Source organism: Leucoraja erinacea, chromosome 44, assembly GCF_028641065.1.
Source record: "Leucoraja erinacea ecotype New England chromosome 44, Leri_hhj_1, whole genome shotgun sequence".
Taxonomy (NCBI): Eukaryota; Metazoa; Chordata; class Chondrichthyes; order Rajiformes; family Rajidae; genus Leucoraja; species Leucoraja erinaceus.
The window spans coordinates 1,118,346-1,134,555 of record NC_073420.1 but is presented as its reverse complement, the minus strand read 5'-3'; the positions used below and the strand labels follow the sequence as shown (position 1 = coordinate 1,134,555).

The 16,210-nt window shown below is 45.2% G+C and overlaps 1 protein-coding gene across 2 annotated transcripts in view; it reads left to right on the top strand.

Annotated features, from left to right (window-relative positions):
• LOC129714967 (ADP-ribose glycohydrolase MACROD1-like) overlaps positions 1-16,210 on the top strand; it is a 614,100-nt gene that overhangs the window by 361,363 nt on the left and 236,527 nt on the right. For both annotated transcript variants that reach the window (XM_055664759.1, XM_055664758.1), the window contains exon 5: positions 634-750. In XM_055664759.1, the coding sequence (XP_055520734.1) occupies positions 634-750 (117 nt within the window). The remainder of the gene's footprint in view (positions 1-633; positions 751-16,210) is intronic.

Below are 16,210 nucleotides of genomic sequence, written 5' to 3'. Positions count from 1 at the left end.
GAGATGAAGAGGAATTTATTTAGTCAGGAGCAAGATGCGCCTTATTTATTTAGTCAGAACTAAAGAAAGGGTGGTGAATCTGTGGATTCATTGCCAAAGACGGCTATAGAGGCCAAGTCAACGGATATTTTTGGATAGATAGATTTCTGATTAGTACGGGTGTCAGGGGTTATGGGGAGAAGGCAGGAGAATGTGGTTAAGAGGGCCATGATTGAATGGCGGAGTAGTGCGCCAAATTGGCTAATTCTGCTCCTATCACTTACGAACATATACCCATTCCTTACAGCGCTTTCAGCGCCAGAGATGCGGCTTCGATCCCGACTACGTGAGCTGTTTGTACAGAGTTTGTACGTTCTCCCCTTGACCCCATGGGTTTTCTCTGAGATCCTCAGTTTCCTCCCACACTCCAAAGACGTACAGGTTTGTCGTTTAATTAGCTTGATATAAGTGTAAATTTGTCCCTAGTTTGTGTGTAGGATAGCGTTAATGTGCAGGGATCGCTGGTCGGTGCAGACCCGATGAGCTGAAGATGTTGTATCTGCGCTGTATCTCTAAACTAAACTACTGCCCTCAAGATATGAAAAGTGATCACTTAACAAAATGTATTGACTCCTTGAAAATTCTCTTTTGCAGTGGACGGCTGTATTCACGTGGCTGCGGGGCCCCTGTTGAGGAAGGAATGCAGTACTCTCGCCGGCTGCAGTCCCGGAGATGCTAAAATGACCAGTGGCTACTGCCTGCCTGCCAAGTGTGAGTAAAGATAACATTAGCCTTTTCCCACCAACACCAAACAAGCTGTTTCCTCCGATGTAACAGGAAATCCCTCCTGCATCAGGACTTCTGTTTATGTTTAATTAGATAAAGCCCCAAAGAAAAGGTCACACCAGCACAGGAGGGAATTCCATTACATCCCAGTTTAGTTGTCTCATCTAACAATTCCCTTCTACTCCAATTATGTTCCATTCATGTTCAACTTAAAGAAAATATGTTTTTAAATGCTGCATGAAATAAAAAATATTCAATGTAGCTCAACTATTTTATATTTGAAAGCATTGATGTGACTTCACCATACACGCTAGAATTTAGAAGATTGAGGGGGGATCTTATAGAAACTTACAAAATTCTTGGTGAGACCACACCTGGAGTACTGCGTACAGTTTTGGTCTCCAAATCTGAGGACAGACATTCTTGCCATAGAGGGAGTACAGAGAAGGTTCACCAGACTGATTCCTGGGATGTCAGGACTTTCATATGAAGAAAGACTGGATAGACTCGGCTTGTACTCGTTAGAGTTTAGAAGATTGAGGGGGGATCTTATAGAAACTTACAGAATTCTTAAGGGGTTGGACAGGCTAGATGCAGGAAGATTATTCCCGATGTTGGGGAAGTCCAGAACTAGGGGTCACAGTTTAAGGATAAGAGGGAAGTCATTTAGGACCGAGATGAGAAAATCATTTTTTACACAGAGAGTGGTGAAACTGTGGAATTCTCTGCCACAGAAGGTAGTTGAGGCCACAGTTCATTGGCTATATTTAAGAGGGAGTTAGATGTGGCCCTTGTGGCTAAAGGGATCAGGGGGTATGGAGAGAAGGCAGGGATGGGATACTAAGTTGGATGATCAGCCATGATCATATTGAATGGCGGTGCAGGCTCGAAGTGCCGAATGGCCTACTCCTGCACCTAATTTCTATGTTTCTATGTTTCTAAAGGGATCAGGGGGTATGGAGAGAAGGCAGGGATGGGATACTGAGTTGGATGATCAGCCATGATCATATTGAATGGCGGTGCAGGCTCGAAGGGCCGAATGGCCTACTCCTGCACCTATTTTCTATGTTTCTATGTATACAGGGATAATGGAAGTAAATTCTTAGGACATTTGGTCGGTCCCCTGCATAGCACTTGGAAGACTGTTCAGAAACTTGCTCCTGTTCCGAGACTAGTAAGTGGGAATTTATTCCTGTAAAGAGCCTTTGGCATGGAAATGCACAGCTTGTTGTTAACTTACAGAAGCACTAATGAGCTGATGTGAAAATTCCTTGTCCTCTATTTTCTCAGAGGTGTTAGCCTATTTGCAACAAATAAGAGATAAGTACTGTCTTGCCATCCGAACATGATAATGCATATTGGCTACTTTGCCATTCGAACATGAGATTTTAACTCAGATATTTGCTTCGCTGTTTGTGACACAGCGTGATTCTTGGAGGGGGCACTTATTTCTGGGCTAAAGATAGATATAAAAACAGAATGCGTTGAGTAAAACTGGAATGAAGAAATGTTGGCAAGTATCTGACGTTCAGTGTTGTCAAATGACTGTTATGTCACTATTATGATAAAATGCCAGTGGAACTTAATATTTAAGAAGGAATTGCAGATACTGGAAAATCGAAGGTAGACAAAAATGCTGGAGAAACTCAGCGGGTGAGGCAGCGAAGGAAATAGGCAACTTTTCGGGTCAAAACCTTTCTTCAGACTGATGTGAGGGGCTGAAGACTATGGAGCGAAGGAAACAGGCAACGTTTTGGGCCAAAACCCTTCTTCAGACTGCTTCGGAGGGAGGAGGAGAACTTCTTCAAAGTAGGCATTCTTCGGAGGGAGGAGTGGAACTTAATAGATGGCTTAGTTCTTTGCCAGAAACTCAGCTCATATGAAAATGCAAGCAGGTTCTTGGGAGGAACTTAAATGTCGTTGGCGCCCAGTGAAAGGCAAGATATTAGTTGAAGGTGAGGGAGTGGAGCTAGGAAATTGGCGTGATACCTAGAGACCTACTTGCTAGAGTAGCCAACATGTGACAATAGACAAAAGACAACAGGTGCAGGAGTAGGCCATTCGGCCCTTCGAGCCAGCGCCGCCATTCAATGTGATCATGGCTGATCATCCACAATCAGTACCCCGTTCCTGACTTCTCCCCATATCCCCTGACTCCGCTATCTTTAAGAGCCCTATCTAGCTCTATCTTGAAAGTATCCAGAGAACCGGCCTCCACCACCCTCTGAGGCAGAGAATTCCACAGACTCACAACAAAAAAAGTGTTTCCTCGTCTCCGCTCTAAATGGCTTACCTCTTATTCTTAAACTGCGGCCTCTGGAACTGGACTCCCCCAACATCAGGAACATGTTTCCTGCCTCTAGTGTGTCCAAACCCTTAATAATCTTATATGGTTTAATAAGATCCCCTCTCATCCCTCTAAACTCCAGAGTGTACAAGCCCAGCCGCCCCATTCTCTCAGCATATGACAGTCCCGTCATCTCGGGAAGTAACCTTACAATCCTACGCTGCACTCCCTCAATAGCAAGAACGTCCTTCCTCAAATTAGGGGACCAAAACTGCACACAATACTCCAGGTGTGGTCTCACTAGGGTCCTGTACAACTGCAGAAGGTCCTCTTTGCTCCTATACTCAACTCCTCTTGTTATGAAGGCCAACATGCCATTGGCTTTCTTCACGGCCTGCTGTACCTGCATGCTTACTTTCAATGACTGATGAACAAGTGCTTTTCTCATTGTACCAAAGAAGGTCGTGCCACAATCCAGTCAATAGCGCTGTTAACAAAAAGACAAGCTTCTATGTTGTGTTATGTTCCTATGTCTATGGTAACAAAATGACGATGCTTCACAAGCAACCTTGAATAGATCAATCGTGCTTTATTTATCGCATATGCATACAACTGCGCGGTGAAATTCTTTTTGAACATAATAATATAAATGTTTCTGTACGTGTAGTATAATGGGTAGAATTCTTCACTAGAGGGCCTTTTGGAAAGTGGTTTAAGGAGCTCTAAAATCACCCAACACTTGGGAAAAATCGACAAAAAATAAAATGGCTGCCGAAAGTCTTTGGTGTAATCCTGTGTACACTGCAAAACATTTTCAGAAAATCAGTGCGGGAAATCAGTTGGCCATGCTCGATTCCTTTTCGGTTATTTGGGGGTGAGTCGGTAAAATACTACTTACATGCTTGTTCAAGTCATGCCTATGGTTTTCTACTGAATTGTGATGGCTTATAAGTTGCTCCTCCACACGTCAAAGTATTAAAATCTTGCACCAAGCACACACTTCCATTCAGCACATTTCTGAATAATTGCAAGAGTAAGAAAAGGTTATATGTAGAGAGCTTGTAGCCATGTCAACAACCAGACTCCTGAAGGGAATGGGAGTTGGAGGACAGGCCTTCGGGCAAGCCATCAGGTCGCTGTCAGAGGCTGCCGAGCAAAGCAGCAACTGGAAGAGGAAGGACTCCAACTGAGCTGCAAAATGACCAGCAAGGGGGGTAAAACAGAGGAAACAGCGGACCTGGGATGCCAGGTGTTGCTGTTGAGCCCTCTGTGGAGGTGTTGGGGGCCTGGTATCAGCCTTGATCATATTGAATGGCGGTGCAGGCTCGAAGGGCCGAATGGCCTACTCCTGCACCTAATTTCTATGTTTCTATTAACGAAACACCAAGGAAGGAGGGTGCCCACCTGATGACCCCAATGAAGTTTTTACCCCCACCCCCACTCAAGATATTAAGAAGGAGCCAATTATACTAGGGATTGTAATATCAAGTCCTATAAGCTCAGCTCAACAGATATTTTATTAACAAGAAAAAGTCGCAATCCCCCGAAGGAAGAGACAAAAAAAAATGTTTCACCATCCCCCCCCCCCCCCCCCCCCCCCCCCCCCCCCACACACATACACAAACTAATAAACTCAATTTAACTAAAACAGGACATCCTTACATTTTTACTCGCAGCAGCACAACAGACGTGCAACCGTCATACTCTGAAAACATGATGATCAACAAAGTTGTGGATAACAGGTAGACAAAAATGCTGGAGAAACTCAGCAGGTGAGGCAGCATCCTGATATAGTAGTGGCCAGAGGATCTGGGGTGACGGAGGAACTGAAGGAAATCTATATTAGGCAGGAAATGGTGTTGGATAGACTGATGGGACTGAAGGCTGATAAATCCCCAGGGCTTGATGGTCTGCATCCCAGGGTAGAAACATAGACATAGAAATTAGGTGCAGGAGTAGGAGAGAGCCATTCGGCCCTTCGAGCCTGCACCGCCATTCAACGTGATCATGGCTGATCATCCTCAATCAGAACCCCGTTCCTGCCTTCTCCCCATATCCCCTCACTGCTATTTTTAAGAGCCCTATCTAGCTCTCATCTAACTGATCATCCAACTCAGTATCCCGTACCTGCCTTCTCTCCATACCCTCTGATCCCCTTGGCCACAAGGGTACTTAAGGAAGTGGCTCTAGAAGTCGTGGATGCATTGGTGATGCTTTCAAGAGAGAGCTAGATAGGGCTCTTAAAAATAGCGGAGTCAGGGGATATGGAGAGAAGGCAGGAATGAGGTACTGATTGGGGATGATCAGCCATGATCACATTGAATGGTGCTATCCTAGAAGGGCCGAATGGCCTACTCTTGCACCTGTGTCTATTGTTTATCATCTATGGAGCGAAGGAATAGGTGACGTTTCGGATCGAGACCGAAGGGTCTCGACCCGAAAACGTCACCTATTCCTTCAGAAGGGTCTTGACCCGAAACGTCACCTATTCCTTCAGAAGGGTCTCGACCCGAAACGTCACCTATTCCTTCGCTCCATAGATGCTGCCTCACCCGCTGAGTTTCTCCAGCATTTTTGTCTACCTTAAGTTGGATGATATGCTACTTTATCAAATCAGACAAATGTTGCTTTCTAATGTGCATGGCTGTGTGACTGATGTTTGTTTAAGGAAACACAATCCAAGTGTCCAAGTGTTAAATATTCAATTTAAAATTTAGCTTGCATAATCATTACCACAGATGTGACATCCATTTTCCTTGAATCTCTTACAATACCCATTGTCAGTTCAATTTGTATCCTTTCTTCCTGCTGCTCCTGAAAAAAAGAATATCGCCTCCTTGTCTTTTATAACTACATTTTGAAACTCGAGCTTACCCTTTGTTGTGCCTCTGCTGTTAAGGAGCTGCTGAATATATCTTCACCTACTCAAAAGACGGCTTTGTCTGTGGTCAACATTTCCAAGACTTCATCGACGGAAAAGGAACATCTTTTAGCCGAGGATGTAAAGGCTTGATTTAACCATCAAATCAATCTGTACCTCTTCAACTACTGGATAGAAGGAATGGGTGAGGTTTCGGGTCGAGATCCTTCTTCAGACTGCGAGTCAGGGGAGACGGAAGCACAGAGATAAGGAAGCGTAAGGTGTGAAAACGAGACATCAAAGGGGATGGAGATAAAGGAAAATGCAGAATAGTTCATTGCTACCTAGGAGAAGGTGACAATGAAGCATGCAGGGATAACATTTAATCCGAGGGGCAGTCAGACTGATTGAAGAACTAGGAATGGGAAGGATCTGAGAGAGAGGGACTGTCCCCCTTCTTGATCTATTCTACATTTTCCTTGATCGCCATCCTTTTTGATATCATTTTCACATCTTACACCTCCTTAACTCTGTGTCTCCCTCTCCCCTGGCTCTCAGACAGAAGAAGGGTCTCGACCCGAAACGTCGCCCGTTCCTTCTCTCCAGAGACGCTGCCTGTCCCGCTGAGTTACTCCAGCATTTTGTGTCTATCTTCGGTGTAAAGCAGCATCTGCAGTTCCTTCCCACACATCTTCAACTCCTGTCAGGCCTGGAAGCTCTCTGCCAGAAATATTTACCCTGGACAATAAAATGACCTCCTGGTGGGTTCCCTCGTCTATTGCCAATGACACAAGTTCCTGGTGAACTCATTTGTCCGATGTTTGACTTCCACTTTCTATTTGATGACCTTGAACTTTGTACTCATTAAATTCTAGCCTGTTGGAATCATGAAATAATTTAATCATGCGTTATATTGTCATTCTCTCTGGAAATATTAGTGTAAGGAACGTTACGATGTGTGCTTTGTATCTCTCATGCAGCGTTGCCTGAGGGATTGGCGTTGATTAGGTGAAACTGCTTTCATTTATTTTTGATGATGATTTATTTTTGTTGAGATGAGTCCTATGAATGTAAAAAAAAAAAAAATGACGCATGTACATGCAGGACGAGGTGAATGCGAAACTGCGGAGACATTTAAGTTCCTTGGAATCATCATCTCCTGGGACCTTCAATGGGAGGCCACCATGGACTCCACAGTCAAAAAGGCCCAATAGTGTCAAGCGTTTATTGTCATGTGTCCCAGATAGGACAATGAAATTCTGCTTGCTGCAGCACAACAGAATATTGTAAGCATTAACACAGAACAGTTCAGTGTGTCTATATAGCATAGACCATATATATACACATAAATAAACAGATAAATATAATAATAATATATAATAAACTCATACACACAGTTTTAATATATTATAGATAGATAAAGGATTGACATTTGTAACAAGCAAAACGCCACGCTTAAAGGGGCTGTCCCACTGCGGGGACCTAATCAGCGAGTTTAGAAGAGTTTGCCCTCGACTCATACTAGCAGCATGGCCGACACGAGGTCCTAGGAGGTCTTTGTAACTCTCCTTCATGGTCGAGAGTGGTCCCCGCGTACTTGAGGCCTCGGCTAGGTCGCGGCGAATTTTTCAACATGCTGAAAAATGCCCGAGAGTAAAAAAAAGTCCCCCGTGGAAAAAAATGGATATTTATTTTACTCGTAGGTTTAGTCGAAGTAGGTCGTAGTAGGTCGGCATGTTATTCGTAGGTCATCAAAGGTAGTCGAAGATAGTCTTCAACATAGTCGAAGGGAGATCGAAGGGAGGTCGAAGGAGGTCGTCTTCACTGTCCACTATTCGGCGTCCAATTTTCCCGAAGCTAGTTGAAGCTAGTCTTCAACATGTCGAAGGAGGTCTTCTACATAATTGAAGGAGGTCTTCAACATGACACTTTTTCAAGCTCTTCTAAACTCTTCTAAACTCGCCAATTAGTGGGACAGCCCCTTTACTGGTCAAGCCTACAGCCATACAGACCAACTCTGTAAGACTCGGACTTCAACATATTGCCCTTTAAGTGGTACTTAAAAATCCCTTCCGAGCATGTCAACACCATTCAAAAACTCCACTGTTTTCATTTCGACACTGTGTGAAATATGTTGATATATTTTCCTGAATTAAAGGTAAAGACATGAGATTGTTATTGTAAAAGACTTGTAAATTTTGGCCTGCAGATTAGAAGCACCCAGTATCAGTGAGTGCAGACGTTTTATTTCAGAGTCAGTGAGTCTTTTTGATGCATTGTACATTGTAAATTACTTTCTCTTTTAACACTTCCGAAGTGTGACTGACAACATACATCAAGTGTGCCGTTTTTTTCACATTGTACATCCAGGTAGATAACGTAGTGGTGCAGCTCGAGAATATTGTTCATGTTCTCTCCGATTTCAATGGCAAGAATATCTGTGAACCTCATTATCACCAGGGAAGTGCATTTATTCAAGTGTGCTGTACTCATGCATACCCTTGTAATCTTTCCATGGTAGATCTGCAATGTGCACACATGCTGAAAGGTATTTTGTCATCCAGGATATGTGCAATACGTGTGGTGGTTGACTAACTTAAGCATCTAAGATGCCAGCAAGAGAAATATTGCCTTCAGTATGTAAAGCGTCTTGTGCTGATATCTCGTGTCAGTTTTCAGATTCCTTCAAAATCTGTTTCTGACCTACAAGTTCATGTTCATAAGCGATAGGAGCAGAATTAGGCCATTCGTCCCGTCAAGTCTACTCCGCCATTCAATCATGGCTGATCTACCTAACCCTCTCAAACCCCATTCTCGGGGTGGGAGATTGCAACCTTCGACAAATGCAATCAACCCTGCGCGCACAATCAAATAAAATCAAATAGACCAAGTTGTCCGTCAAGATTCAAGATTCAAGATTCGATTTAATTGTCATTTGGACCCCTTGAGGTCCAAACGAAATGCCGTTTCTGCAGCCATACATTACAAACAAATAGACCCAAGACACAACATAATTTACATTTTACATAAACATCCATCACATCGCTGTGATGGAAGGCCAAAATAATTTATCTCTCCACTGCACTCTCCCCCCCCCCCCCCCCCCCCCCGATGTCAGAGTCAAAGTCAAAGCCCCCGGTTGGCGATGGCGATTGTCCCGCGGCCATTAAAGCCACGCCGGGTGGTGCGAGGTCGCACACCGGGTCTTGGTGTTAGAGCCCTCGGCGTGCGCTCGCAGAGTCCCACCATTCCAAGCCGTGCGGGGCGGTGATGTCAGGCCCCGCTCCAGGAGCTCTTCAACCCCGCAACTCGGGCGGGAGAAGTCGCCGTTGCGAGAGCCCTGAAAAGCGGTCTCCCTCCAGGGACCCGCGGGCTCCCGGTGCCGTCGTCCACCAGACCCGCAGTTGCAGCCTCCAAATCTCCGGAGACTGCAGGCTGTGCACGCCATACGCAAGAAGAAGTAGATGAAACTCCATTCTCCTGCCTTCTCCCCGTAACCCCAGGCAGGAACGGGGTACTGATTGGGGATGATCAGCCATGATCACATTGAATGGCGGTGCTGGCTCGAAGGGCCGAATGGCCTCTACTCCTGCACATATTGTCTATTGTCTATTGACAGCCATACTAATCAAGAATCTATCTATCTCTGTCTTAAAAATATCGACTGACTTGCCCTCCACAGTCGTCTGTAGCAATGAATAACACAGATTCACCATCCTCTGACTAACTAAATTCCTCCTCATCTCCTTCCTAAAGGAACGTCCCTTTATTCTGATCCTAGTGGAAACATCCTCTCCACATCCAGGATAAAGTGGATAGACAAGGACCAGGAAATTTGCTCGGTGAAGAATAACAGTATCTTCACACTGTTGGATAATTTCCATGTTGTATGTTTTTAGTTTAGAGATACAGGGCGGAAACAGGCCCTTCGGCCCACCGAGTCTGCACTGTCCAGCCATCTCCTAACACTAACGCTATCTTGCACACTAATTTTACAAAAGTCAATTAACCTGCAAACCTGGTAGACACAAAATGCTGGAGTAACTCAGCTGGTGAGGCAGCATCTATGGATAAAAGGAATGAACGACGTTATGGGTCCTTCTCTTCATAGATGCTGCCTCACCCGCTGTTTGCAACGGACTCGAAGAACAAGACCCGCTGAGTTACTCCAGCAATTTGTGTCTACCTTCAATTTTATCCAACATCTGCAGTTCTTTCTCAAACCTACAAACCTATACGTTTTTGGAATGTGGGAGGAATCCAGAGCACCTGGAGAAAACCCACGGGGTCACAGGCAGAACGTGCAAACTCCGTTACGACAGTATCCGGGTCTCTGGCGTTGTAAGGCAGTAGCTCTACCGCTGCGCCACCGTGCCGCACTCAATTTGCAGATGTGGTTTTATTTCAGCTTGATATGTTGTTCAGATTAGTTAATACCCTGCATCTGTCCTCATGATCTGATTCAAGATTCAAGAGAGTTTATTGTCATGTGTCCCTGTATAGGACAATGAAATTCTTGCTTTGCTTCAGCACAACAGAACATAGTAGGCATTGACTACAAAACAGATCAGTGTGTCCATATACTATTATATAAATATATAGATATATACACACATGAATAAATAAACTGATAAAGTGCAAATAACAGATATGGGCTATTAATGTTCAGGGTTTTGTCCGAGCCAAGTTTAATAGCCTGATGGCTGTGGGGAAGTAGCTATTCCTGAACCTGGACGTTGCAGTCTTCAGGCTCCTGTACCTTCTACCTGAAGGTAGCGGGGAGATGAGTGTGTGGCCGGGATGGTGTGTGGGTCCTTGATGATGCTGCCAGCCTTTTTGAGGCAGCGACTGCGATAAATCCCCTCGATGGAAGGGAGGTCAGAGCCGGTGATGGACTGGGCAGTGTTTACTACTTTTTGTAGTCTTTTCCACTCCTGGACGCTCAAGTTGCCGAACCAAGCCACGATGCAACTGGTCAGCATGCTCTCTACTGTGCACCTGTAGAAGTTAGAGTGAGTCCTCCTTGACAAACCGACTCTCCGTAATCTTCTCCGGACGCGGTCACAGGGAGAACGTACAAACTACGTACAGACTGCACCCAAAGTCAGGATCGAACCCGGGTCTCTGGCGCTGTGAGGCAGCAACTCTACCGCTGCGCTACGGTGAGCCCTCTTGATATTTTAAATTAATTACCATTGTTAGTGCAGATAATTGCGATGGAAACCGAATTTGCATAGAAGAACGTGGCTTAGAAACTCCCCAAACAACTCATTAGCAATCTGTCTGGCCCAGGATATACAAGACAATCGCAGAATACCACACTGCACAAATGATGCTCACTGCCGGAATGAAAACCTTAATGCAGCTCACCCCCTCCATGACACATTGGTTGACCTGAGGAGCCCCTTCAGCAACAGACTGGTTCCACCAAGATGCAGCACAGATCGCCACAGGAGATCCTCCTTCCCTGTGGCTGTCAAACTGTACAACTCCTCCCCCTTCTGTCGTGAGGTCGACTGAGACTGACTCTTCCCCCTTCGCAATCTTTGCACATCCCCCAATCCTGGACTTTCCTCTCATTACTTTAATGTCATGTTGGCCGGACAATTTCCCTCCTGGGATTAATAAAGTTCTTTCATATCGTATTGTATAAAGCATGGAAACAGGCTATTCAGTCCAACTTGCCCACAGCGGCCAACATGTCACACCTACGCCCGTTTGAAACATAGAAACATAGAAAATAGGTGCAGGAGGAGGCCATTCGGCTCTTCGAGCCAGAACCGCCATTCATTGTGATCATGGCTGATCATCCCCTATCAATAACCCGTGCCTGCCTTCTCCCCATATCCCTTGACTCCACTAGCCCCTAGAGCTCTATCTAACTCTCTCTTAAATCCATCCAGTGACTTGGCCTCCACTGCCCTCTGTGGCAGGGAATTCCACAAATTTACAACTCTCTGGGTGAAAATGTTTTTTCTCATCTCACCTCAGTCTTAAATGACCTCCCCTTTATTCTAAGACTGTGTGTGGCCCCTGGTTCTGGACTCGCCCAACATTGGGAACATTTTTCCTGCATCTAACTTGTCCAGTCCTTTTATAATTGTATATGTTTCTATAAGATCCCCCCTCACCCTTCTAAACTCCAGTGAATACATATCCCTCCAAACCTGTCCTGTCATTGTTTTTGCGTGGTCTGGAATGTTATCCCTCTGCTACCCATTCATTTCAAACACTCTGGCTGGCTCTTTGGATCGGGTTTTGCTCACATCCTATCGTCTCCTCTAGCTGGACAGCGACAGTTGATTATTTATTCCTCAGTGAAGTGAGCTGTGGAGTTCTCACAGGTAGACAAAAGTGTTGGAGAAACTCAGCAGGTGAAGCAGCATCTATGGAGCGAAGGAATAGGCGACCCGAAATGTCACCTATTCCTTCGCTCCATAGATGCTGCCTCACCAGCTGAGTTTCTCCAGCATTTCTGCTACCTTCGATTTTTCCAGCATCTGCAGTTCTTTCTTAAGTATTGAGTTTTCACATGTCAGTCTTCGTTAAAAACACTGTTGATTGTTAAAATTGGGATGAATGTGATTCACGCACAGCAAACACAGGTAATTTACTTAGTAAACTGTTTAAAGAGCAAAGGAAACAAACAACAGCTATTAGACAGGTACGTGGATAGGACAGGTTTGGAGGGATATGAGCCAAACGCAGGCAGGTGGGCCATGTTGGTCAGGTTGGGCCGAAGAGTCTGTTTCTCCATCATGGTCTGGTTTGGCTCAGCCACCAAGCACGACACCCGGAGGCTGCAGCGAATCGTCCGATCAGCAGAGAAGATTATTGGCTGCAACCTTCTCTCCATTGATGAACTGTACACTGCAAGGGCCAGGAAGCGAGCGGGCAAGATCATCTCCGACCCCTCTCACCCTGGCCACAAACTCTTTGAATCACTTCCCTCTGGAAGGCGACTGGAAGGACTGTCAAAGGTGCCACAGCCAGAGATAAAAACAGTTTTTATCCACGACTAGTTACTCTACTCAACAACCAAAAATCTGTAGCCTCCCTTTGATCTGGTATTTTGTAGGTTCACATGCTTGATCAATGGTGTTTTATCATTCATGTTTTATTATTATTAATGTTTTGTGTTTTCTGAGTCATTCGTAACTGTCACTGTTGTTACTTGTGGGCGGAGCACTAAGGCAAATTCCTTGTATGTGAATACTTGGCCAATAAACTCACTTACTTACTTTCCACGCGACATGACTCTATCATTTCCGCAGTGAATTCTGCAATTCTACAATGCAGTGCATGGAGGATTATTACATAAATTATGCGAATATAATTAATCTTAATTATTTTACAATGTGGACAAGAAGCTTGATTGACGGAGGATGGCATGGTCACTTTTTACCCATTCATTTTTTATCTTGACTGGCAATACCATTGTCACAAAACGAACCTTTCAGTGCTAAGCATGTCATACAAAGACTTTGTTAAGTCATGATCTAATGTAGGCTTAATCCCGTTCAAATGGCAAGACAGGGATAGATCAGAGTACATCCCCAACATAAATATCTCGGATTCAAGAATTCATTATGATTAACACGATCCTTTGAGGAACATTCCAATTCCAGCTTTAACAGAATGATAGACTCAGATTCAGATTCAGATTCAACCTTTATTGCCATTGTGCAGTGTTCGTACAGAGACAACAAAATGAAGTTAGCATCTCCCTAGAAGAGCGACATAGAATATGAGCAAGAAATAAATATATTTACGTGCATGCAGTCATAGTAGTGCAATTATTTTTTTCCTGCTGGAAGGAGTGTCTGGGGGGGGGGGGGGGATGATTGGCAGTCACCGAGGTACAGTGTTGAGTAATGTAACAGCCACAGGGAAGAAGCTGTTCCTGGACCTGCTGGTCCGGCAACGGAGAGACCTGTAGCGCCTCCCGGATGGTAGGAGGGTAAACAGTCCATGGTTGGGGTGAGAGCAGTCCTTGGCGATGCTGAGCGCCCTTCGCAGACAACGCTTGCTTTGGACAGACTCAATGGAGGGGAGCGAGGAACCGGTGATGCGATGGGCAATTTTCACCACCCTCTGCAGTGCTTTCAAGTCGGAGACAGAGCAGTTGCCATACCATACTGTGATACAGTTGGTAAGGATCCTCTCGATGGTGCAGCGGTAGAAGTTCACCAGAATCTGAGGAGACAGATGGATCTTCTTCAGTCTCCCCAGGAAGAAGAGACGCTGGTGAGCCTTCTTGACCAGAGTTGAGGTATTGTGGGTCCAAGAGAGGTCATCGGAGATGTTGACCCCCAGGAACCTGAAGCTGGAAACACATTCCACCTCCGTCCCGTTAATGTGGATGGGGGTGTGCGTGCCGCCCCTAGACTTTCTGAAGTCTACAATGAGCTCCTTGGTCTTCTTGGAGTTAAGGGCCAGGTTATTGTCAGCGCACCATGCTGCTAGGAGCTGGACTCTAGGAGATAGACACAAAATGCTGGAGTAACTCAGCGGGACAGGCAGCATCTCGGGTGACGTTTCGGGTCGAGGCATTTCTTCAGCCAATTTAGCCCAATATACGGGATGTCCCGGCTAATACGGAACAGTTGGCAACCCTGGTCGCATTGGACAGAGAGCTTTAGAGCACCTAATGTCATGAAATAAGTATTTCACTCTTCCTTGAGTTTGATATATCATGGCTCGTGAAAGTCTTGTCACTTCATCCAAATGTTCAAAATATCCCTTGTATACGAAAAAATAACCAGCCAAGAATTGAAACTCTGAAAGGAACCCTTTGCCATCCTTCTGGAGCAGCTCTAGATTTACTTTAGTAATTTGAAGCGAAGAAGGACATGTGCTTCCTGTTTATCTCTGCTCTCGCCAGCTTGGTTGCAGACTTTGGGAAAGCAAATGACAGCACCATTGTCACTCAGTTAGTTCGATGACCACAGCACCCCTGAAAGGATTATACAGGACATCCTGGTGGGCCCAGATCAAAGAAATCCCAGGCACAGGCATGCCGCTGCTTAACCTGTGGGAGTCAGTCCAGGAAAGGAATAATTTAAGAATTCAGGAATTAGTGGCACAGCCCAGTTCGTTACTGACTGACTGATTTAACACGAAACCACACTTCGAATAGGGATGAAGTGCCAGCGCTAATCCCAATTAATTAAAGGGTTCCTGTTTTAATTATCTCTTTGTGCTGGTTTAATTAATCTCAGTTGGGATGGGACAGTAAGCCTGCAATAAGGAGAGAAGGATCCAGCATGCACGTCATTACTAACACAATGCTTTACCCTCGGGCGACCCGCTGTGCAGTCCTGGGCAGGCAAGCCTTGTTTAATTGTAGCCGCGGTGATTTTTAACAAGCCCCATTGAAGTCCAAGTACTGGATTCCAGTATGATCGGTGAAGCCAATGACACATGGCAAGGATAAAGGGCCTGTCCCACTTATAACCATATAACCATATAACAATTACAGCACGGAAACAGGCCATCTCGGCCCTACAAGTCCGTGCCGAACAAATTTTTTTCCCCTTAGTCCCACCTGCCTGCACTCGTACCATAACCCTCCATTCCCTTCTCATCCATATGCCTATCCAATTTATTTTTAAATGATACCAATGAACCTGCCTCCACCACTTCCACTGGGAGCTCATTCCACACCGCCACCACTCTCTGCGTAAAGAAGTTCCCCCTCATATTACCCCTAAACTTCTGTCCCTTAATTCTGAAGTCATGTCCTCTTGTTTGAATCTTCCCTATTCTCAAAGGGAAAAGCTTGTCCACATCAACTCTGTCTATCCCTCTCATCATTTTAAAGACCTCTATCAGGTCCCCCCTTAACCTTCTGCGCTCCAGAGAATAAAGACCTAACTTATTCAACCTATCTCTGTAACTTAGTTGCTGAAACCCAGGCAACATTCTAGTAAATCTCCTCTGTACTCTCTCTATTTTGTTGACATCCTTCCTATAATTTGGCGACCAAAATTGTACACCATACTCCAGATTTGGTCTCATCAATGCCTTGTACAATTTTAACATTACAAATCACTTGGTGATTTATTTGACGACTGCCGGCGTCATATCAGTGTCGCCAAAAGATTTTGAACATTTCAAAATCCAGCGGTGACAAAAAAAAAGTTGCGACACTTGAAAAAACACCGCGCGTCAATACGTCATCACGCCGCGTCTTGCCGCATCTTGCCGCGTCACATCGCATCACACCGCAAAATTTTGGGCCACCTGATACGTCAGTCACTGATGCCGGCAAAAAATCGCCAATCGGGACAGGCCCC